Genomic DNA, 24,901 nt, shown 5'->3' on the forward strand with positions numbered 1-24,901 from the left:
TGCCTATTCAACCACAAAGAAGCTACCGGAAGATGGGAAGGAAAGCAGCAGGGTTTTCAATGCAAGAAAAACAAAGCAAACCTTCAAAAATGAACCAGACTGACTTTGTTACGTTTTTAGCATATGAAACAATACTTCTTTATTTTTCAATGCAGACATAACAAGTAGTTGTTCTTCATAGCAGGGAAGTATTCCTCTTTTCCAAAAAGGTGTTATTTCTGTTGCTGGAGCAGAACAGCTACCACCCACCATTCTAACAGTGACTCTGCTACCACTGTGGGAAAACATGCTCAGCAGATAAACAAGTGAAGCTGCATTTTACTTATCAGGTTTATTTCTCGATCAACCAGGGCGAGCAAGCTCAAGTTATTACAGACAGCCCAATCACAATATTTACAGTCAGTGCTAGATGCCTTATAGACAACACAGGCTGTTTCCATACACATCAACCAACCTCCACACCAGCTGGATTCTTTATTCTTAAAAACAGAGAATGAAACTTCTTATGGATGAGATTTTTCACAGGTGATACGTAGCCACCTCAGCTTTACAGTATTGATAAGCAGTTAGGAGAACTAGGATTTTTTAATGTAGGTATACATCCATCTGTGTGTATGTGTGTAAAAGTATTTATTTACTTCCATCTTTTGACACAACTATTTACAGGAAGGGAGGGAATGCACCAGTGACTCCTCATTCTCTGATGGTCATCATTTATGTTTTTATTCACTTTCCTTGAAAAGCCAAAATAGTACATGAGATAAGAAAGGACTTAGGAGCCTTTACTGAACAGATGAAGTGGCAAGCTGAGTCCTACAAATACAGAGCTAAATTAGATAGGTATAAAGGGTAAAGGCTTCAGGAGCAGCAATACAGTCTCACTGCTGCTCAATGGAACAAAAAATCTAAGTAGGGAGACCTCAGGAAGGAAACAAAGACCTAGAGTATTAAAGGGCATGTTTACGACAGACCATCTCTCCAGCGTATGATCTAAACCTCATTTTTCTTGGCTGTGCAAATAAATGTTTTGAATAATGAGGGTGCAATAACCTCTAAGTTAGAGACACTCATACTGTGCAGCTTTCAGGGGAGGTGGATCCACAGAAGTTACAGAAACATTCATCATTTGCAACTTATTACCAAGTTGCTAACATTTTTCTCCTCGCCCCATTTTCTTTCTTTTGCAGATTTTTGTTTTCTTTAGTCAAGAAACATCCAAGGGCCCCATTTTCAGATATTCACAATACTGAATTGTCTCAGTTACCAGCAAAGACTGCTTTGCCAGAAACATGGTAAATGACAAAAAAGTTTGTCCTTTATATGCTAACGTATTTGCAATTATTAAGAATGCTACTTCTCACTGCTATTTCCAGTTCTCTTCTGGCCAGCCCATGCCTCAGCTGACCAGCAACAAAAAAACCTGCATGACCAGCAAATTCAGCCTAGATTTCCAGCTAATGTAAATTGGGATAATTACACCGCCTTCAGCAGAACTAGCTTACATAAGCTAGGACTGTCGCTCTTCTTAATTCATATACATTTCCTTGGAATATAATTTGTTCACTTCTGTAAATGTAAGGCATCCTCTCAGACGTGGATGTAGGTTTGACAGAGTCATAAAAGAGTACAGTCTAACGCACTCAAGTAGATGTCAAGGCAACTTGCCAAATGCAAATGGCTCTGCACACGATACAATAGAGATCATAGCTGGCAAACTACTGATGTCCTGCTTCCCAGATCACCCACTGCTACCCATGCACTGGGCTATGCTGAGGTTTGCTACCTGCAACTGGCTCCCCAGTATGAGAAAATAATTCCGTTGCCAAAGGAATTGATAAGACCTGTGGTGACTTGGGTCCACAACAGAGACAAGCACTGGGAAGGAAGTGTGGGGAAATCATCGACTCATGTTTCTCAACTGTTGCTGCATCATATATTCTCCCAGCAGAAGACCCCAGTACCAAAATAAGACATAATCAAAAAAACATAATCAGATGAAGTCTTGCCAGCTTCCTTTTGTCCTATCTCCATCTAATATCATGAACACTAGCATGAAATAGGTTGTCTTCATACAAGAGTCTATAAAGTTCCAACATGGTTCTTACACAGCACATCTCAGTACCTGAAGGTATGACAGGGATGTGATTGTATCATATACATGTATTACTTGGAATCTACAGAATATCTCAAGAAGGAAGGGACCCATAAGGATCATCAAGTCCAACTCTCTGCTCCTCACATAACTACCTAAAACCAACCCAATCTAAAAAGTGATTCACAAATTCTGTTGTCATTAGTAAGAACAGAAACAATATCTGAGCTTTGGGGAGACGTTTGCACTTTGTTGGCCTAGTTTGAGAATGATCTATGATCGACATCTATAAGGAACATACACCAGCATAAACCACAGAAGTCTTCCCCAAAAGATGATAATTAACATCACAGAGAAATATCCAGTAAAAAGTAACTCACCTCTCTGCTGTATAACACACAAAGTGAAAGGGCTCTAAAAAAAAAAAAAAAAAAACAAAAAAACCCAAAACTGAGATTTTTATCATGCTGATGTTTATGGCATACTTTTAAAAAAAATGATTAAAATAACTGTTGCAACTGGATTTTTTTCCCTTCATTGTACAGTTTTGGAGTTGTTTTGCTTTCAAAACTTGGAGACATTTTGATGGTAACCGTTAATGTTGCAAACATATTGTGGGGGATATTCAGCCTTTTCACCATGACACCTTGGAAGCAGGGAGCAAGAGACAGCTTGTTCAGCAAGGAGGGATGCAAAAATATCAGATTAACAGATGAACTTGGGATTTTTCAGTCAACATCATCTTACAAAGGCTGCACAGCAACCACCTTTGAACAAATTTGTAAGTAGGTGAGATCAGTATGTAGGATAAAAAGCCCAACTTGTTTGAAGTGTGATAAGTTAAAAATGTCTATTTGTCTAGATTTCAGGGGGGAAAAAAATGAATCTACAAGGTCCTTTCTTTGCAACAAAATGGTCAGTTCATTATACTGAGCAAATAATGTCATGTCTAATTATTATGGGAATATTCTGAACAGCTAATGTTATATATTAAGTAAAAGGGTTTTAATTAACCAGAATGTCTTTGTGAGAATACAAAAGTAGGTCTTTGCCCTTAATTCTTTCTGTTTTCCACAGGTGAACCAAGTCTACCTCAGGCCCCTGCCAAAATCTGACAATATGAAGTGGAGAACAACAATTCATGTTATTTTATTGGTGAGCCTGACTGTAGTCAAAGCCCTGACTCAAAGTTATTGGGAAACAGGTAGGACTACATCTCATCGTTTTACTCTGTTCTTTCCTAAAGTACTGATGGCTGCAAATTAGCATGCATGCTTATTTGGTTTCTCATTTTGCCACCGCCTGTTCTACACATGCATTTTCTTATGGGTCAAAGGTATACAACAAAACTGTGGCAGTGTATTTTGTGATCAACTTTAGATGTGTTGCTTGTTAATGGCTTGAGAATCTATGTAGTGTGCAGGATGGCCAACAATTACTGAGAGGAAGCGTACTGAAGGGTAGTTTAATCCACAGGGGTGAGGTTACACTACTGATTTTACTCCAAAAACTGCTGAAGTAAAGACTGTGGTTGTGCCAGCCTCCCTCCATACTCCATGAGGAAGCAAGACAGAGAAGTAACAAGATGGATAGCTAAGAAAAGGTTAAAAGGTGTTTTGTATAGTGCTTATTTAATCATGTGGGGTGCATAGTGTGCAACGATGTGACAATGCTACATCCAAACGGCTATTTAGAGTGGCTAAGCTATTGCTCTGTATGATCCTTTGGAGGGGTTTTACTCTCTTCACTGACTACTAACCATGACCAAACCGCACAAAGGTTAAGTGCTTAAGATGAGACAACTGAAACCCTTCAACAGTGTGTGCTTCAGATGCTTCTTTCACATTATGTATTTTTATCATTCGTCAACTTTTTTTTTGTCTTTAGGACTTCCAAATGCACTAAATGGCCCAACAGTGTAACACACAACCAATGTTTGTGTTGTTCATCTGATGTTATCATCTCAGTTAATGCCTCCACATTACTCTGAGAGAGAAGCTGGCTTATTTCTTTGATTTGTTTGACCCTTTTATACAGATCTCAGCCCTACCAACACAAGTGTGAGACAATAACATCTTGAATCGGGAACAGGCTCCTTCTGTTAAAATTAATCTCTCAGAATATTCTCTGACAAACAAGAAACTCAAGAAATGATTGCATTTAGGTTTGCCCATTAAGAAAGGCCTGGTGGCAAAGGAATAATATTTGAACATGAACTTCAGACAGAGCAGACACGTTTATTTTCCACTGGACCAGTTCATGGCACATACAAAAAGATGCAGCTCTGTGAATTTTTGAGGTGCTTTGCACACCAGTGTAGTCCTCAATTTATCCCACATTTTCTGCATAGAAAAAACCTTCATCTCTAGCTGAAGAGTGATGAAGTACTCACCTTCAAATATACAAGGTTAACAGGTGTTTTGTGCAATGTTTATTTAATCATGTGAGGTACATCATCAAAGTAGCTGAACACCCTCCAGGTTTTAGCATATTCCTCTCCACAACACTTGAGCTAGGCAGGGAAATTACATTGGCCCTGTAGGGCAGAAACAAATAGTTTCACCTCAAGTAGGAAGTTCAATCTCATGCCTTCCTACCCCCAGTGCCACAACCCCAGGTCTTGAATTATCTTTCTACAAGACTCCCATACCAAATAAAAATGGTAATTGATGAGTTTTTTACTAAATATTTTTATTCAAATTGTCTTCTTTTTCAAAGGAAAAGCTCAGTATTGGCCAACATTTTTCTCATCTTCAAGAGAATAATTTTACAGCCATGTAAGCAGGCAAGGCAGAGCATCTACTAGTAAATTCACTGCCACTGAACATCCCCATAGCATTTTGTGGCACTTGGAAATCAGCATGTACCACAAGTTAAATGCTCCCCTGTTCTGCCAACGTGGGGCAATTCTGATCTTCTGTCTCACACATAAGAGATATATGATTAGTTTTTAGGATGCCAGCAACAGATTTAGTGCTATGTGTTCTCCTTATAGTGCCATGATCGTGTTTGCTCAGTACATGCGAGGAGGGACATTTGGCAAAGCAGTGAAAATGGCTGAAGGCATCACAGACATTGCCAAAAGGTGTGCTGCTGCAAACAGAGACAACATTGACTGCCTGGAGCCTTTGGTAAGCACATTAGTGCTTCTACTGTGGCAAATCTTTTCAGAAATGACTTGTGTTTTCAGAGCGCTAGTATGCATTTTTCCAAAATTAAATTAACATATTTATTAAGAAACATGAATTCCTTGTGCACTTGTGTACATATGTGTGGCCTTCCTGACTCTTTAGTTTTCCAGGCTCCCATCAATAAAGCATTGTAAGCTAAGTGGAGAAAAACAAAGCCACCCTTCCCCCTACCCCAAATATCACAGTGTGTTTTAAAATCCTTGACCTGTATCTTTCTAAAACATGTTCATAAAGTTGTGCTTTTATGGCTGGTGTAACAAAATTTAGGAGCAGCCAAACTGGATATTTCTAGCAAACATGACATTTATAGGCATTTGCTCCACTCCATTAACTCACATTCCTGGGTTTTGATGGTGTCTGCTCCAACCCGCTTTTGAAGCTGGCAGATGAAATCATGAAACCTGAATGTCAGTTTGTGTTACAGGTAATTTCTGACTTGTTAAACACACTGAAACAAGCCCTGAATTAAAACAGTTCACAGCTGAGGCATGACTGACACCTGAACCTGAGCACTGCTACCTGACGAATAAGAAAAAAGATGATTTTCATTGTATAAACATGACTGTGATTTAAAAAGGGTAGATCCTGCTATGCCACAAACTGCAGTATACAAATAGAACAATTATCTTGATTGCTATTAAAAAAATAAAAGCTGTCTGAATGTTGTTATAAGTTCAGAGTGTTAGAAAATGATTCTACTTTCAAGTCCTGTCTTGGCATAATAGTACCTATCCAAGTTTGAGAAATCGGCACTTTTAGAGGTCAGTCTAATATTCACTGCAGTCAAAACAGTTGGTAATAAAGAGGGCTTGTTGACTTAAAGCAGCCTTTGCACAGAACTCACGGGAATAAAATGGAATCCCCACAGAAAGTAAAGTTTTTCTAATTTTTCACAGGACAGGGTTTTGCTCAATCCAATATGCCGGGAGGAAAATCTTCTACAGTTTACTGACTGCTATGCTAAAAAGGATCCTGAAAGACATGACTGCTTCCTCTCCCTTAAAAAAAAAATATCCATCAGGAGACATTTCTCCTTTTGAGAGGCCAAACGTTGAAGCTGCCTGCAAAAACCATTCGCAGCATCAACATCCATTAATGGGACAGGAAGTAAATAAATCATAGGTTTGTTGCCTAGATATGACAGTTATGAGCCTGGAGACACAAATGGAGTATCAACCAAAAAGATCAGGACAAGATTCTCCATAATCTCATACTTGTTTTTCTTCCTGATGTGAATTATTTGCATCATTCATCTAGCTGTAATTTGTCATTATGTGAAGCCTGTTCTGCGACCTCCTGCTTTGGATATAGGTCCAAATGACAAACAATCTGACCTGTTTCATTGTAGTCTGTGTAAAGGACTCAGCTGAAACCAAGGGCCTCTCTGCAGTCCTCAAAAGCCAAGCAGATATTTTGCTACCTCTAAGTCAGAGCTGGCAGGATTTGAGACTTCAGTTTCCAGGAAAATGGCAGCCCCATCAGAATTTTTCCAAGATAAACACTGCACTGCACTTACAGCTTGTTGTTATGACAGGAAAACAATTATTTTTAGTTGCTGTCATTTTAATTTACCAGCAAATGCTGCAATAACACTGCTGCCCCCAGCATGTAAGGGCTTACTCCAAAACCAAAGATATTTCTCTCAGTTCTAGTTTTATCTACGAGGTTTCACAAAGGCATCCTTTCCTCTATGCCCCAACAATTCTTTCTGCTGCAACCAGTTATGATGAGACTATGAACTGCTGCAGAAATGCTGAAGACCCCACTCACAACCTGGAGGAATGCTTTCAGAAACAGGTATTCCATCACAGGGTTTTACTTTAATAATGTGCAACCAGGGACTGTCCTATGGATATCTGTACGGAGTTTGTTTTAAGAACACTGAGAGAGGACGTGGCACTACACATAGCGCAGAAGCCTGATTTTTATTTTTCCTGTTGATAGCCCCATGACATATCTCCTGCTCAGCCAACTGTGCTGTGGAGACGTGCCCCACATCTAACCAGTGTCAGAATTCAGAGCAAAATACCTGTAAAGGTGGAAAACAAGCAGCATGGAGAACCTGCCCTTGCTGAATGGCTAAACATGCCTTTTGTGCAGTTTGGCTGGGCTGCCAGCAATGGCACAGTCTAACATTAGTAATATAAAGTTTGTCAGTCGTGTAGGTCACAGACAACCATTTCTTACCCCGTGCTAAATACAGTGAAATAGTGTCTAAAAGAGGTCTGGGTTCTTTTCACAGAACACTTACTTAATAGATGTTTGTGACTGAATAGCAAGCCCAACAGCTAGTTCATATTGCATCTTGGTCAGCAATTTTCTTTCACTATTGAAAAGTTCCTATTTGAAAAAAATAAGTCGCTGCGAGAGTTGTCTTTTCTTCCACTTCCTTGGTCTGCATCTTCTTTCTACCAGGCACCAAAGGTGTTGAAGCCAATAAAAGAAGACAGCCTGAGGCAGGAACATACATGTGGAATCTTGAACAAGTTTGGAGAAAGGACTTTAAAGGCTCTGTGAGTCTTCCCCTTGTTTATCAAATGAGGCTTCACTTTGTTTGCTTTGGCTGCAGAACAGCCACACTCACTGCTGAGATGCAAAGGTTGTTCAGGGTTGTTACTTCGAATACTTCCTGACCTCTTCAGCAGGCTCTATTCAGCATGTGCATTTTGAAATCAAGTGTGGGTGTTGCTGAAGGTGGCTCCACACCTGCATACATTACAGTGACCCTGACTACCAGCCTTGTAGTTTTTGTACGCTGGTTACTAGGAGCATTTGACAAGGAACACAGCTTAGAAACACAAATTTATTCATGAGAGCAGTCACCATTTCCTTACAAACTGCTCTTAGCTTTTAAAATCTAAACCCAAAGTTTGAAATGAATGCATCTCTCTATGATGCAAGTTAGTGTGACTGTGAGCAAAATATAACTCATCTCAACCATTTTTGACACAAGTTTGCTCCTGTAATTTCCAGTTCACCTACCACATTTATTTTCATCATGCCACAGGGAAATTTACTTGGGATCCTCAGATAACTCTGGGAAAAAAAAAAAAAAAAAAAAAAAAAATCACAGCTATTGGCTTCAAGGGACACCTACTTGTTAACTTCAGTGGGAGCAGGGAGAAACCATTCCCGAGCACCTTGGATACACCCTCCCTCCACAGAAAAATGATGGTAGCCATCACAGTGTCACATTGTGAATATAAGCAATACCTGTTTTCCTTCATTGTAGGAAGCTTGCTCAGATAAGCCAAACATTTCCTAAAGCTGATTTTGTTACCGTTAACAAACTTGTGATGGATATTGTTAACATGCACAAGGACTGCTGTTGTGGAGATATGCTGGACTGTATGCATGATAGGGTAAAACTCATTTAATATTTACGTGTTTACAGAAACTGCATGCATTTTTGTTATATTTTCAGATTATTTTCTTTTCCTTCTGTAGTGTACTGATTGCTCTCCAAAACTGGAGTTTAATTCTTTACTCTAAAAAACTTGTCCATTGTCCCATTTGACTTTTTCTGTCAGGAAGTCATCCAAAAGGGAAGAAAGATCACTTTGTGACTAAATTGACCTAACACTGCTTCAGCAGATTCAGTTGCACCTCCTAGATATGCCACCAATTTTCTGTGTGACTTTCAGCAAAACACCGTACCTGCCTGTCCTCTTTCTCTACTTTCTTCTAACACAGCAAATCCATTTACCTCACCACTTCTCTGTGGTGTCTAGCTACACAGCCGACTTCTCAGTTTAGGTGATTACTTACCACCTATAGAATGGTGAGCAAGGGACTGCAGCAAATAGATCAACAGGACTTCAGTCTTCTTCCTCGTTCTGCCAGTTGTCTGTTGCACAGGTCACATTCTCTGTCTGTAAAATGAAGTTTAAAACACTGATTTAAACAAAAAAAACCAAAAGAAACCAAACCAAAAAAAAAAACAACACTAAAATCTGGTTACATTTCACTCCTTCATTTTTTTGGCTTTGCAGGAAAGGATTCTATACTATGTCTGTACCAACCAAGACATCATATCAAGTAAAATTAAGAAGGTCTGTGAAAAGCCTCTGCTACAAAGAAGTGAATGCATAGTTAATGCAGAAAATGACAACAAACCTGCAGACTTGTCCCCTCACATCAGAGAGTTTATAGAAGACAAAAATACGTGAACGTTTTGCCCAGGAAAAAGATAGGCATTTAGCCAGGTAACATGAGTCTTCCTCTACTATTTAATTTTGCTGTTTCTCTACTTGGGTCAAAAGATGACAGTTTGGACATTAAAGCACATCTCATCAGACTCAGATTCATCTATTCTGTGAGCATGTAGCAATGTGACACTGTGCATGTTGATCTTCATAAAATACCACTCGACCCTAGAAAGTATGGAATGGAAACAAATGCAGAACAGGGCACAAGTGTTACTTCAGAAAGAAAAATGAAGAAACACATGTGAAATTTGGGTACTACCAGTTCTGATCTCAGGCCAAAAATATAGCTTTGATCCACTCTTCTGAGAGAATTCAATACTACTTGTTAAGTCAGATTTATGTCTTGATTTCTTCATAATTGGTCCATTTTTGTTCTAGCCGTGTTCCTTTGTGCAATGAAGACTTGATCCTACCTGCAGTAAACTTGAGCAAAAATGCCACAGGCTGCAACAGAAACAGTATTGAGTCCCAAAGACAGAGAATTCGCTGACTTCAAATAACATACATTATTTAATAACATACATACATATATGAAAAGTGTAGCTAATTGATTGGGCACAACTTGTCTGCAGGGTGTCTGCTTCAGTAGAGCTAATCTTTTCAGCATCTACTGAGAAAGGGGTCTGTTACTGGAAATTATTTTTTTATTCTTTAGACAGAATTAAGAAAAAAAAAAAAAGTGTAAATCCCCAAGCCCCACAAGGCTCCAAGCTATGCCTCAGTCAAGCTGACACTGAGCTGGAAATGTTACATGCACAGGACTTGTAATGCAATGCTGTGCTCAGGTTCAGGGTCAGTCCCAGGCTGAGATGCTGTACAATTGTCCCTGTTCCATGCAAAGTCAGATGAAACCATCCTGAGAGCACCCCTGCTGTCCTCACCCATCTCGAGGGCAGTTCTTTTGGTTTATTGTTAATTCCTGATATTCCACATATTGCAGGTTTATGTATGAATATTCCAGGAGACACACTGAATTTTTCCGCTCAAATGCTTTTAAGAACTGGTAAAGGATACAAGGACCTGCTGAAAGAGTGCTGCAAAACTGGTTGTCCAGCTGACTGCTGCAGCAGAGGCGTAAGTGCCATCGTGATTCACACAACACACCAATGGATTCAAGTATGTGACCACATGACTGGTTCTGGCTACACAGGGAATATCCCTATCCCAGGTCTAGAGCGAGTACCCACAGCTCCTGTAACAAACCCAACAAATGTCACAAAGCCTGATTAATTAATGTATGGAAAAAGTAACAACAGAGCCCTTGCCATCTTCAGTTGTGAAGCAATTTACTACAGACAGACAGAAACACCAGGGAAAGGGATGGAGCTAACATTTCTGTGAGGCACTGCTCTCTTTGGGCTCCCTAGCAATGCCAACTGCCCTCTTACAAATGTAAAAGGCACTTATTGTCTCAAACAAAGACATGGATGTCATAAATATCTGAAGTTATGAGCCACCCTGTGTCTCAGACCTCACCTTCCCTCAGGTATACAAAATGAAATATTTCAAGGTGATTTAGGGGGGACGTTTATCACATTCAGGCAGTTTAGTGGTTTCAGACAGATGAAGACTTTCTAACGGCATTAAAAATGAGCAGCATATATCAGGCGGCAGGCAGTTGTGGATATCCAGGCTTTATCATGAGGCAATAGGGCATCCAGCATTCCCATGATACAAAGCCTCCTCAAATTTATTTTTTTCAGGAGGAAGAACTGAGGAAACATATTTATGAAACTGAAAGTGTCATGAAGACAAGTTGTGACCTTTACAAGGAGAAAGGAGTTTACTATTTCCAAAACGAGTATTACTTTTTCAGATACTTACACTATTCCCATACCAGCTGGGCACAACCCTGGCTGGACTAGAGGCACAGATGTCAAAAAAAATAGGCTAAGAGATACCACTTGAATGCTTGGACCAATGTATCAATGACCTCTGGGATTTTATTTTTTATTTTAATATTTTCTAAGATGATGTTCTGGCCTGTCACAAGTTCTCTCTTTAAACCAACTCATGAAGTAATGATTTTCCTATGATTTTCCTGCTCTATATTATAGCTGCATTGTAAACTGCAAGCTATAACATAGGATTCATAAATCTGACCAAAAGACAGTTGCTGTGTCTTTTGTAAAAGACTTTGCTCTATCCAGCTCCCTCAGCAGATGTAAATTTTAACTAGAGACTAGCTGAAATGTATGCTATGCTTAAATGTAACACGCAGGCACAAGCCTACTGGAGGAACTTTGGCCATAATTTGCAATGTTAATGAGCACATGCCTAACTTGAAGTATGCAAGCAATCTCAGTGAAATCTCTGGACTGCTTGTGCATTTACGGTCAGGCTTCAACTAGCCTTCTCTGGGGAAATGTATTGGTCTTTCTGCACTCCCAAGCATGCCTAATCTTTAAAAGACCTTTGGAACTAGAGGTTTCCAACAACCATGGTGAGCTGCTTCTTGCCCTTCTGCCTCCTGTATCAGTTGTTAAGGTTTTCTTGGCCATGACGGTTAATAAGCACAGGTTTGGGGTTTTTGCTTGTTTTTTTGTGGGGGATTTATTTTTTGGTTGGTTGGTTTGTTTATCAAGTTAACTTTTTTGAGCTTTATCTTCTCCTTCATCTAGTCTGCCAAAAAGTCATTTCGGTTCAATTTTGTTCTTAGGGAAATGAATAATGTCAGAAAAATATATGTACCAGCTCATAGGAAGGCACATCAACATGTAACTGGCAATATTGTTGTTAATTTTATTTGTTTAACCTGGTAAAAGACTGGTCAGAAAAAGGAAAGAGCTCAAACAAATGTAGCACTGTTACGCTTGCCTACATGAGTTTTTAAACACCAAGCTTAGTCCTGCCCTTGGATTGATGAGTGTTCTGTGTGGTTTGGCTGGAGCTTTACACATGAAAAAGGCAGCGAATTGCTCACTGCTGCCTGGTGGAACAAAAACACCAATATCAAAGAAATTATCATTTCGGGCTTCTCTTGAGTTTCACCAAGAAGATGCCTTAGCTAACATCTGCAGAGCTGATAAAATTCACCAAGGAAATGACTACAATTGGCTCCAAATGCTGCCAGTTAGGCCAAGACAAGCTACTGCCTTGTGCTGAGGAAAATGTGAGTATTTTTCTTATCTTGGCCTCAGTTCTTGAAACTCTGACACAAAATCTGTTGCCACCAGAGTCCAAGGGCTTGGAGCAAGGGTAAATGAGAAAAACATTCACTGAGTTATTGAGCTGGCCTGAAATTTTATTTCCAGACACATGCCTGAAGTAGGCATAGTTCAGGCTCATGGAAGTTAATGCTCAAATTAAACTACATGAGGCTAGTGCTAGGTGGTTAAAGGTTATACAGTGTGGGCCATTTGACCCCGTTCCTTCCGCAGCTAATGGTCTTTTGTCCAAATTCGTAATTTCTAGATGCCTGAAGCTGTTGCGCTCTGTGAAAAGGATCGATTTTTTTGTAGCTCTTCTTGAAGAATTCTCCAGGCCCATAAATAAGCCAAAGTACTTAAAAACCTTCAGCCCTTTTGTACAAGTTCACACTTACAAGAACAGTCAAACATACCCACAGAAACCCTGCTGATTCAAACAAATGAAATGCAAGCATGGTTTTATGAAAAAATTGCATGATTTCTGTGTGCAAAGGATAATCCCTAAAACTGCATATACATATTTATTCTGAAAAACCTGGGCCATTTTTGCACTGACAAAATCAGCATTCAGTAGAAAAACTGTTATCTATCTTACATAAAAGGATTAATTTAAATGTTTGGGGTTTTTTTTTGTTTGTTTGTTTTTTTATAACTTTACTAAGAGCAGCATGTGTTTCAGGAATTTCTGAAAATGAAACAATAAAATTGTTTTTTTCACCTCTTTTAGTAAAGCTGGATCTCGTACTTGGAGAAATATGTAGAAGACACCTGACCAATCCTATAAACCCAGGCATCTGTCACTGCTGTAGTAGCTCCTACACACTTAGGAGGCCATGCATGGGCAAACTAGAAAGTGATGAGAGTTATGTGCCTTTATCATTGACTCCTGGTCTCTTCAGTTTCCATGACGACTTGTGTACAACTGAAGAGGACAAATTAGAGCAAAAGAAACAGGAGTAAGACATACCTGTTTTACTCTGTTACCCCTGGGTTTCTTATTCTCGTCCTGGCAATACTCATCTTTCCTTGTGCATTCTGTCCAGCCTTCTTGTTCTGCAATACAGCAATGGAAAACAGCCATACCCCTCTCAGCCTCTCTTCCAAGCTGTTTTTTCTTTACTGTCATGCTGGTCCCAGTTTCTTCTACCATCTGCATCAACCTATATTTCCCTGTCTCAGAGTAGAAGAAAGTCATTTTCAGAGGTGGGTAGCTGTACTGGTTGGTGTAGACACCACCAGAACATGAGCAACAGGGAATCCAAAGTTAGGTCTGATAAACTTGCCCTCCCACTGCCCATGATGGGAACTGCATAGAAAGATACCAGAAGAACAAGGAAGTTACTGCCTCAAGTTCTGCATTACCTTTATGGTTTAATTAGGGCTAACTTCCCAGAACGGAAAAGCCCATGTGTTCTTCCTCATCCCAGGCACTCCTTCCATCTCTGGGAAGTTCTAGTCTTTGGTTGCCTTGGTCAGAGAGAACTGGACACCCATCACAGTCACTGCAAGAAAAAAACGCAAACTGCTATGACCATTGATTCGTGCTGTGGTGATCCCACACTGTCCTGGACCTTCTAGAGTGGTACATGACATATAAACCATCTGGGTGGTTTACTCATGGATATTCATGGTGGAATAACTCCAAAAAGGAGCACTGATATTTTATTTCTGAGGGGAATGGGACACATCCCTGCCCCCTGCTGCAAATAGTGGGTGATAGATAGAAATTAAAAAGCTGTAGAAAGGATGTGGGCAATAACAAAACAGGGACTGGACTTTGCAGGACTAGCATTACAGAAGTGCTTTGTGAACAACATGATTACCTCCCAGCTTAACAAAGCTTGCTTTGCTTTTCTTGCAGAATGCTCATCAACCTCATCAAATACAAGCCCTAGATCACAAAGGAGCAGCTGAGTTCTGCCACGGTGGCCTTTACTGCCATGAGGGAACGGTGCTGCAAAGAAGAGAACCATGAACCATGTTTTGTGAAAGAGGTATCATTTCTGTTTTCACATACACATTCTGAATCAAAGTGGAAACATTGAGTATACATACAAGTGCTCCATTCCTTCATTAGGCAGCAAAAGCAAGGCATGATGAGACAGAATTCCTGCAGCTATATTTCCAAAACCAAACATTGTTGCCTGCACAGGCAGATATGTGTACCAATGGAATGATCGATACAGAATTTATCTAGTTAGTCTGATATTTATATGGAGCAATGTAGAGATACAGAGCTCAGCTACATCTGTTGCTTCTGGGGAGTCATTGGGACTTGCCCTGTTGAAGGATTTGAGTCTTCCCCTGCCTAACCATTCTTAAATTACTTTCTCTTTAAAAGTTCCTCGTAACTCAGGAAAGAAGGGATATTCCAAATTGTAGGTCAAAGTGTTTTCCCTGTTTATTTCCCTCACCTCTGTGTGCTTCTTTTCTTTCCTCTGTTATTTTAGCTCACTGTACTTCATACCACAGAGCTACTTTGGCTTCTCTTTACCTTCCAGTAAATCTGCTTCTCCCTACTTCTCATCTCTGCTTCTCCTTCATATATTCCATAACTGAACTTTAACAAACCATTCACAACCCTTGAGCCTTGCTCTCTCTATCGAAATCTTTGCCTTGTTTTGCTTTTAATGATTTATATTTATGAATTCTGCATATACAGTGTCTCTACACAACTTGCAAAAGTTATAAAACATTACTTAGTGCTACCATACTCAGGTAAGTTGCTCACATGTGCATCATTGCTTGATTTGCTCATGTATGTTTTGCCTTTTTTCAGGGTCCAGAACTTATGGAAAAGAAGTGAAAAATGTTGACAGCATAAAGAGCTCACATAGCATAATGGAAAATATTTGATAAGTGATACAAAGACAGACAAATTTAACAGTGAGCATCTCTTTTCTAAACATTTGTCTTAGAGGAGAAAAAGATGTTGCAGCTTTTTACTCACAAAACAAATGAAGTTGTGATGGTTTACGCCAGCTACAGTTTTGCCACTGTCCCATTTGCCACTGTAAACAAGATAAAAGAGGTGCCTCAGAATGAAACATCAAATTCCTGCAAAGAATCTGCTGAGCTGTGGAACTGTAAAGCTCATCTGCTCAGAGAGTTCAGCTCACCTGAATGTTGAATGTGTGCATCAACTGTATTCAGATGGGGAAGGAACCTGTACACAAACTTCGTACATATTTCCCGTCACTTTGATTCAAAATGATCAATAGCATGTAAAATTTAAACTAAAACAAGTAATGCAAACCCAGATTAAGTCAAGAGAGAAGGTGTACTGATTAGGGGAAATCTGCCAAAAGAGTAAGTTGAACAGACAGAAGAAATTCAGGGTTTATATGTGGCCACCATCTTATGCTATGGAATATTATTTTTCTTAAACCAAATAGTAACAGACAAAAATAAAACTGTTCTAAATCTTAGGCTTACAAAGCATAAAGGCAAAGGAGATCAATTTTTAAAAAATCTGCCTGTAACCACTTTTAAATTATTTTCAATCACCAAATAATTACTTTTGCATTTGCATAGCACTGTCCCTGAATTACAACACATTCATTCACTAATATGGGTTGCTCTAGGGGAGTTATAAAGTTGTCTTTAAGCAAAGAAAAAGATTATCTTGGGCATCCTGGAGTGGGCAAGAAAGAATTGAGATGAGAAACGTGTCATGGAAAGGACAGAAGATGAAACGCCAGAACTCTTGATCAGCAGGGAAAGCACCAGATGGCTGCTATATTTATACTCAAGATAGCTTGACACACAAACAGCATTTGGGTTTTTACTTTCTATTCAAATAAAGAGAAATTCGAAGGCATGTTAAAAAAAAAAAAAAAAAAATCAAAACAGTTAAAGAAAAATGTTTTATTTCTGGAAACCTGTGCCTTGAAGGAAGAGATACCCAAATTTTCAGATTTTCTTGGTGGATGTACCTAGCAGTAGTTATCCTGGGAGTATTTGAAAATATCTGTAAAATATTGCACAAACAAATGTCTCATATAATGCAAGCCTAGCTTAAAGTATTGTCACCAGAGAGAAGTTTCAGAGTCAGACTGAAGAGCTCAACCAAACTGAGTCCCATAGGAATTAATCCTGTATATACTGCTAGGCAATATTTTAATTCAGGACAGAATAACAAAAATAAAACACATGCACTACATTTGTGGCTGACAGAAAGATGGAGAGAAGATGAGGCAACATTTTAAATATCAAAATCACCTTGGCAAGTTAGAGAATTAGTGTTGAAAAAAACAGCGATGTTTTATGAGAACAAATGTGACATACGACATAGGTACAACTAAGCAGCTGCACAATTTCAGTACAGGAGAACTACTCGTTAAGGAGTTGTACAGATAACAATGTGGTTACAACAAATCACAAGCTGACTCACCATTGGTTATTAGCTGCTGATTCAAGTCTATCATGGTGCTTGTGTACTAGGGGTATAAGCAGAAGAAAACCAGATAAACAAGATGAATAAGCCATGTAACGCACTGTACAAGTATTCTGACATCGGGCCTGTGAGAAACTCCAAGAGTCGACAGCATAAGAACAAGCAGTGGAAAAAATACAAGAAGCAAGGACTGTATGCTACTTGATACATCAAGGACAGAGGGATTGATACAGGATTGATACATCAGGGACAGGGGGGTAACTTGTGATAGACCAAAAAGTGCTTTTATAGCAGTAACTTTGGTGGGAACGCAAAATATATCGCTTACGTAACGACCAACTTAGCGAATCAGCAAATGCTTGAGCAAGCATCATAGCAAGTATAAATGCAAGCCTGAGTTTGTAATAAATGTCTCTCATGGCTCCTTACCGAGAGCCTGTGCCTCTTTTGCTACAATGCACGTATTGTGTGTCCACTTTCCTCACCTCCAATAAGAACAGTTCTTGGGTACTTCACTTCTAGAAAGTATTTCACTGAAAAGAAAGCAAGAGTAATGGCCAATGATCCATAAAACATGAAAAGGAAAGCTCAAATAGATTGCAGTTGCTAAGTTTAGTAAGAAAGGCTGTAGGAACTCACAGATCTTCACATAGCAAAAAAAAAAAAAAATTGAACCCAGGACAATGAGCAGCCAGTCAGGCCCCAGTAAGGGGAACGAAGCACCAAGACCAACAGTCTGAAAAATGTGGGGAGCTGAGAGCAATGGAGAAATATTTAACAAGCACTTCCCAAGTATCAGTGATAGTTTTAATAAAAAAGTTTTAATAAAAAAAAGAAGAGATGACCCTCTAAGGCTTCTCTTAGCATTGTACTTTCTTAGGATTTTATGTTCTGATGAAGATCGGTCTTCTGGAATTTGGGGAGGGGTTTGGGTTTTCAGCTTTTATTATTTTCCTTTTCTTTTTTTCTTTGTTGTTGTTGGTTTTTGGTTTTTGTTTTTTTGTGTGGTTGGTTGGTTTGGTTTTGTTTTATTTTGGTTTTTTGTTGTTTTGTTTTTTGTAAATCCCATGTTGATTTAGGATTTTTCTCACAGGGTAGCCTGGTAGTACAAATTGAGGTGAGATTATATTCTAATTGATGCCTTAATAGTTAACATGTTAGACTCCAAATTCAATAGCAACCCCTATTTCCTCCATCACCTTTGTTTTTTATAGCTGTCTTACCCTGAATGTCCAATAATGCTCTGGAATACATTTGTCCCCTATTCTTGTCTGTATTTGTCAGAAACTATTCATTTAAATGACCACAGTATTCCCAAAGAACTAACACTGCAGCAGAGTTGCAGCTTTCACTAGTGCTTAAAACCCAGCAGACCATAGATAGTCTGTGCTATGTTCTATAGTTACTTTCCAGAATCTTTTAGTCCCAATTCAGCAGGACAAATAAAAAAGATTCAAGTATTTAACATCAGACAATAGCTAAAAGGCTAAATTTAGGAATTGTGTACACTGGACTGGAGAACCTACTTGAAAACAGTTTCTTTTCCACATGGTCTGTGCGTTGATTTTTGTTTTAAACACAAAGGAATTATTAATATTTCATACTCCAAAAATTTTCATACTTCACCTTCATACAACTACTCAAGCATTTACTGAATGGAACACACAACAGATATAGCCTATTCCGCATTAAAAAACGACCTAATACATTTTTACTGATTCTAATGACAAACAGATGGCAGCAGCACAGATCTCTGTAGCACTTGCAATTTCCCAGTGAGTGTAGACTGCTTCCCTGCTCCTGACCTTCAGCTACCTGAATCCTGCTTTGCTAACGAGTTCCCACTTGCTCCTTATAGTAACTTAAGCAGCAGAAAGCCAGAAATCCAGACAAACAGGTCTGTCCCTATTCTGACTAGAGCACCATTTTCATAGCGCTTCTGTATGCCCAGATGGTGCCTGAGATGCATCTGGCTGCAGAGGGATGAGCAACTCAATACATGACATGGCTACAACTGTCACCTTGGAGTTTAGGTAGGACCTTGACTGCAGAGAAAAGTCCCATCAGAGTTCCAGACCCGAGCGGACAGAGGAAGAAATGCAGCCGACTCAATATGAGTGATAAAGCATAGTTCAACTTTATTGCCCGAGATAGCGTGCATTTATACCAAATACCATAATTATGCATACTTGTCTCTATCTAGTAGGCTAAGCACATTTACTTACTCCACCTACTTGGGTTTAGCTAGCTATGCGCATCCCACATTCTTCTGACTCTTATCTCTTCAAAAATATCCTGACCCTGCCTTAGTTAGTACTTTTCCGTTCCCCCCTTTCCCACGGCCTAATAGACAAGCTAACTAAGGCCTACTTATGTCAACTAAAATGGGCTCTGCTCGTACAGTTGCTTGGTGGACTCATGTCTGTGCTCCTTGAGCCAATCCCCGACATCTCCCCCTTTTTTTAATGAGCAGAGCCTGCCCAAGTGTCTGCTCTAAAATCTTCTTAATACATGATATAGCACAACTCAAGCATATTAATGCAACTACTACTATGATTAAGAGAGCCAGAGCACTCTGCAAAAGCCCTTTTACCCATCCTCCTAGTCCAAACCAGTTCATGAGGCCGTCTAAGCCAAAGAGGCCCACATCCTCTCTGATCTTCTGTGAATGGTCCGTAAGTTGTTTAATCTCCTCGTGGATGGATCTCGACTTATTCTGTAAATCCATACAGCACATTCCGTCAAATTCCTCACATCCATGGCCATGGGCTAATAACAAAAGTCTCCTGTGACTGTATTCTGCAGTGTAGCATGTCTTACAGAATCTACATCTAACAAAAGTCCACTTAAAGCCTTAGAAGTTCTGTTTATTTGCTTAACTAGCCAGCATCCTAACTTTTCTAAAGTTTTTAAAGCTTTAGTTGTGCCAACACTAGATACAAGAGATCCTAAAACCCTTAACCCTGATCCTCAATAATCTACATTATCATCACATTTTGACTCATATACACGCAAAAAGTGTTTTTCTCGTCTTGTTCTTTTGTGATCTATTATCATAGATACATTGGGCGTTAAGAGAGTTAATAGTCCCAAAATACACAGTCCTCCAACAGCGTTAGAAGGAATTCCTGGTCAGGCTCTATCTTCACAGATCAAGAATACACCATACAGGAGGTTTTAGGGTCGCTGTCAATGACATCCCTTGCATTCTTCTGTGAAGCATTACACCGTCGAGTTTCATTTCTGTAGTCACCAAGAGTAGCATTAACATTTTGTAGTTTTGTCCATTCATGTTCTTGTATACTGTTCTGACACTTTTCACAAACCGGCTGGATACAAGTGTCCATGGGCATAGATGCCATCAATTCCAGTTCCTGTGGTTCGATGTCTGCTTCCAGGTGGCAATTAATCCAAAGTGCCGTGTTAGTATTATTACAGTTCGTTGCAATGCCTCTGCATCAACCACTATTTGAAACAGTCGTGTGATGCTGCTGTAGTCACCAAGGAAGACACCAACCAAGCATGTGTGGAACGTTTTTTCCAGAGACATCGTAGTTAGGCATATAGATGGTCAGTCATGTTGGCTAAAGTAATCCACATGTTAGTCTTTGTCTGTGCAGGCATCCAAAACACAGCAGCTGCAACAATCATTGTCAGGAAGATAACACAGGTTTCACGTTTCGTGCTGGCAACCATTGCAGCTCTTGATCTGTAAAAACATAAGCATAACCTCTCCCCCAGGTTATCAATTGGTGTGGACTTTTCCATTGAACGTTAACTAGTGATTTGACCATAACTAATGCAGGTTCTTTCTGATTTAGCATGGTTTTGGGTCATAGTTACAAAGTGTTTCATCACAGGGCAAATTTAGGCTGTACCACTTAGATACAAGTGATTCATCACATACAATCCTTTTGACAATTCCCCTTTTTGTTTAAAAAACAAAACAAAACAAAACAAACAAAACAAAACAAAAACACAATTCAGAATCAGATACGTGCGTTGGATCTTGACTACGTACTCAAAATTGCAAATCAAATTCAGAGGCTCCTTAAATTTCGCAAATGGTACATATATGACAAAAGGATCATGGCCTTAAATTCATTCCCTGCATTTTCTTGATCAGAGTGACAATTGGTATATTAGTCTGTTAGCATTCTCATCATACTGTCCCACAATAGCCACAGGTTGTTTCATAGACAAATCTGTAAGTCCAATCAAATGCAGTCATCCTGTAAAGTTGTCATAAATTCATCCCTCAAAGTTTCTAACTCCATTTTGGCTGTCATATTTATTGGATATTGTTTTCCCTTACCGGATCAAAGTCCTGTTTCAGATTTCTCAGTGTAGTATTTGCTTTATCAAAAACATTGGCTGTTAATACTAGTGGAAATACAGCATTCAAAAGTTCCTTGAAGATTTCTCACTTGCACAAGCAGATCTGCACCATCCAAGCACCTTCTTGTAGGATATGCAACTAAACAGAATTCTCAGAAAACGTTATTTGAGCTTACACTTTACTTAACAAATCCTGACCCAAGAGAGGTATAGGACTTTTGGGCAAATACAAGAATTCATGTATTAAAACTTTGTTCCAAATCTGGCATTCCGTTTGTCTCAAAAGACGGCCTTTCTTTCGTTGTCTCCCATGTCCTCAAAAACTAGCATGGTGAATTTACTAAGAAGTCTCGTACAATTAATTACCATAGGATAAGTCTATCAACAAATTTTTGGTTTAATTGTCCAGTTTCATTAGAACTACGGGTCTGCTCAGGATGCCTTTAAACTTCACCCTCGGACTGCTCCATTCAGTATTACATCGCTGCAGTGGGGGGAGAGAGAACCCCCCTTTCACTGCTTTAAAAGCAGGCAGCCAGGTTTTTCCAGTTGTTTTTTCTTTCTGTGCAGTGTAGATATAACCAAGGTCACGCAGCTGGCACACGGGCTGGTACGAAGTAGGAGGCTCTGGGAAACTTCTCAGTTACAATGAGCTGCACACAGGCCTGGGATATTTTGCTCTTTTGTTTTCCCATTTCATTTCAGCCATAATACACTTTATATGCAATTTCAAGTAGCTCAGCAATAGTCACATTCCTTAGCTTCATTTACCTTTTACAATTTAGAGGTGTCAAAAAACAGTATAAAACAGTATAATAAACATAAATCCATTATTCTATTGTCCTAGATCCAAATCAGTTCACATTCCAGCAACCTTTAAATACAACTTCATAACTTCATACAATACCCCAAGTTCACATCTATCATTGTATTTTAACAATTTAAATGCTTTTCTAACAATATAAGCGATTACTTTAATGTGTAAGGATGCATCCTAAGGGGGAGCAAGGTGGAATTTTAACAGTGGAACCGATTCCCATTGTAATTATCTCCCCAAACAAGATTCTTTTGGTACCGAATATGAATATACAAACTAAAATACTGAGCTCAGATACGAAAACCATATACCAAGTTCAAATAAGCAGATGGATCACACTTACACCAATTTAAGACAATATCTCAATTTTTTGCATTGCACCTTGAACCGCTTACTGCTCAGCCAGGTGGAGATACCTCTGGGTCTCCCTGACAAAATGGGTCAGTGCGCGCTGGAGGCCCATTTGGCATCCGCCCCCCCCCCCGCAGCAAGCTGGACTGGGCAAGGCTTTTTTTTTTTTTTTTTTTTTTTTTTTTTTTTTTTTTTTGAGTGTCTCATCTAGTGTGCTACAACTGTTATTCTAAAACCATGATTCTTCACTTGATGTGCATACAAAAAGGCCAAATTTAGTGCACCGAGATGAGAGACAGCCTGTCACAGAGTTGCGCAAGTCTGGATATTGGAATAAAGCTAGTACGCTAGAAAAAAAAAAAATATAACAGCTACTACACATAAAATCTTAACATCACGTTCACGCAGTAAGGAGCTAAATTACTCATGATCTTTTATACTATCACAAAACGCACCTTTTGAGTCAACCGATTCTCATGATTTAACAGTCTGTGAACTTACTCTACCATATAACAAAGACCTACCAAAATTGCAACATGCTTAAACAGATACCCACAAAGAAAACAGGCTAATAAGGAAAACATTGTGCAGACTTCGGCAAGTTTACTGTGACCTGCGTGTTATCAGTTAACTCTCTCTCAGCTGTCTGAAATGATTTAATGATCTCTTGTAGGGATTTATTTTGTCTTACTCTTCTCACCCTAAAAACAACATTAATTGCAATAAGGTGTTATACTTCAAGATTCTATTCCCCGGACACTTTTCCCAATCATTTAACTTATACAGCAGCCACCTTTAATTACAATATTTTACAAGATCTTCTTTCCTCATATTTCCAAGTGCTTCCCTATGTTTTGAAACACCTCCCAATACCGATTTTTTATGAACACGACTGAAAACAGTAATTTCTGACCCCACGGAAAAGCACAGGGCTGCTTGTAGCGTGAGTGGGAAAAGTGGAGAGAAAGTTTTACGGTGCACTTATACCACAAAGAAACAATTCTAACAACAACCAGTAAAACAATTAACTCACATTCCTGACAAGCTGCTTGACTTTCAGAGAGGCAATAAACAGCAGCACATAATATGCACTGTAAAACTCACAAATAACATGTTGATAGCAAACTTTAGCATTCTCTACTGCCAATTCCAAAACCAGTGCTTCCTTAACTTCTAAGTTTTATACCCTGAGTCCCCAGAAGCACCCCCTTTCCCGTCACGATTATCATGACCACATTGCCGACTGTCAGATTCACTTGCTGTTAGCTGATCTAATCTGTCACACAGTTCTGTTATCCAGTTCTATTTTCAGTGACTTCTTCTGTTCTCTCGTGGAAGTTAGAGGGTTAAAATGCAGGAAAAGCAGATTGGTAAAATTGGTAAAAGAACTGATAGTACACGTGTTTACGACTTTAGCATTCTCAGCTTTCACAGGTTCTTTGAGTAAGTTGTCTGACACCAATCCTCTGGACTTGCTGTTCTCACCCAAAGTTCAAGTTTTGAGTCACTAATGTTCGTAACAGTCTTTTCAGGTTTTAATTGCTTCACTGTAGTATTTATCAGTTTCCAGATGGTTACAAGGCCGAGAATATATCTTTCGCGGTGACTAATTGCCTTCCACAACACAGTTCCCATCTTTTTCCAAGTCTCTATTAGAAAAACTCCTGACAGGTCAGCAGGATACCTATTGCCTCTGCACCAAGTTAATAGTCTTTTAAGGTTCTTCGCTGATAACGCAGATATGCCCGTTTCCATCGGCGGAGCGGAAGGCTCCATTTTGCCGAGTTTCTGTGAAGCTACCGCGGCTAAATTCTTTTCCACTTTATGACGCTTAATATTATTAATTACTTCCCTCCACGGTTTCATCAGTTTCTTAGCTGTTTTATCCTCGTCTATGACCATATCCCACAACACATCCCCCAATTTCCTCCACTCTCCTTCATCAAACAATAAATCAGGATCCTGAAAACACCCCTTAGTTTTCCCCGTTGCTACTAGACCAGCTAGCTGTTTAACGCAACTATAATTAACCCCTCGCTTTTCTAAAAAGCTTTGTAATAAATCTAGGGCTACTTCTAAATCCATTTCTCTGTTATTCATCATTTTAACCCGTTTCTCCGTTATTCATCACTTTTAATCCGTTTCTCCGTTATTTATCACTTTTAATCCGTTTCTCTGTTATCTATCACTTTTAATCCGTTTCTCTGTTATCTATTTCTCCGTTATTCATCATTTTTAATCTATTTCTCCGTTATTCATCACTTTTGTACGGTACCTCTTGCTAAATTAAGAGACCTCTTGCAGCCCTTGTTTCCTGTAGCCCAGCACTGGCGAACTTCAGTCGGTTCAGGCTTCGGAG

The 24,901-nt window shown here is 39.3% G+C and overlaps 1 protein-coding gene across 1 annotated transcript in view; it reads left to right on the plus strand.

Annotated features, from left to right (window-relative positions):
- The window catches only part of LOC102091296 (alpha-fetoprotein-like), a 44,306-nt gene extending 23,288 nt beyond the window's left edge, over nucleotides 1-21,018 (plus strand). The window contains 19 exon segments of the mRNA XM_065061674.1: nucleotides 1,188-1,292; nucleotides 3,170-3,296; nucleotides 3,668-3,669; nucleotides 4,811-4,869; nucleotides 5,088-5,223; nucleotides 6,180-6,293; nucleotides 6,295-6,386; nucleotides 6,936-7,080; nucleotides 7,699-7,796; nucleotides 8,516-8,645; nucleotides 9,276-9,442; nucleotides 9,444-9,488; nucleotides 10,432-10,465; nucleotides 10,467-10,565; nucleotides 11,195-11,292; nucleotides 12,450-12,603; nucleotides 13,373-13,596; nucleotides 14,502-14,634; nucleotides 15,420-21,018. Of these exon segments, the coding sequence (XP_064917746.1) occupies nucleotides 1,290-1,292; nucleotides 3,170-3,296; nucleotides 3,668-3,669; nucleotides 4,811-4,869; nucleotides 5,088-5,223; nucleotides 6,180-6,293; nucleotides 6,295-6,386; nucleotides 6,936-7,080; nucleotides 7,699-7,796; nucleotides 8,516-8,645; nucleotides 9,276-9,442; nucleotides 9,444-9,488; nucleotides 10,432-10,465; nucleotides 10,467-10,565; nucleotides 11,195-11,292; nucleotides 12,450-12,603; nucleotides 13,373-13,596; nucleotides 14,502-14,634; nucleotides 15,420-15,464 (1,905 nt within the window). The 5' untranslated portion in view covers nucleotides 1,188-1,289 and the 3' untranslated portion in view covers nucleotides 15,465-21,018.
- The last annotated feature ends 3,883 nt before the right edge of the window (nucleotides 21,019-24,901 follow it).

The sequence above is a fragment of the Columba livia genome, chromosome 4 (genome assembly GCF_036013475.1).
Source record: "Columba livia isolate bColLiv1 breed racing homer chromosome 4, bColLiv1.pat.W.v2, whole genome shotgun sequence".
Taxonomy (NCBI): domain Eukaryota; kingdom Metazoa; phylum Chordata; class Aves; order Columbiformes; family Columbidae; genus Columba; species Columba livia.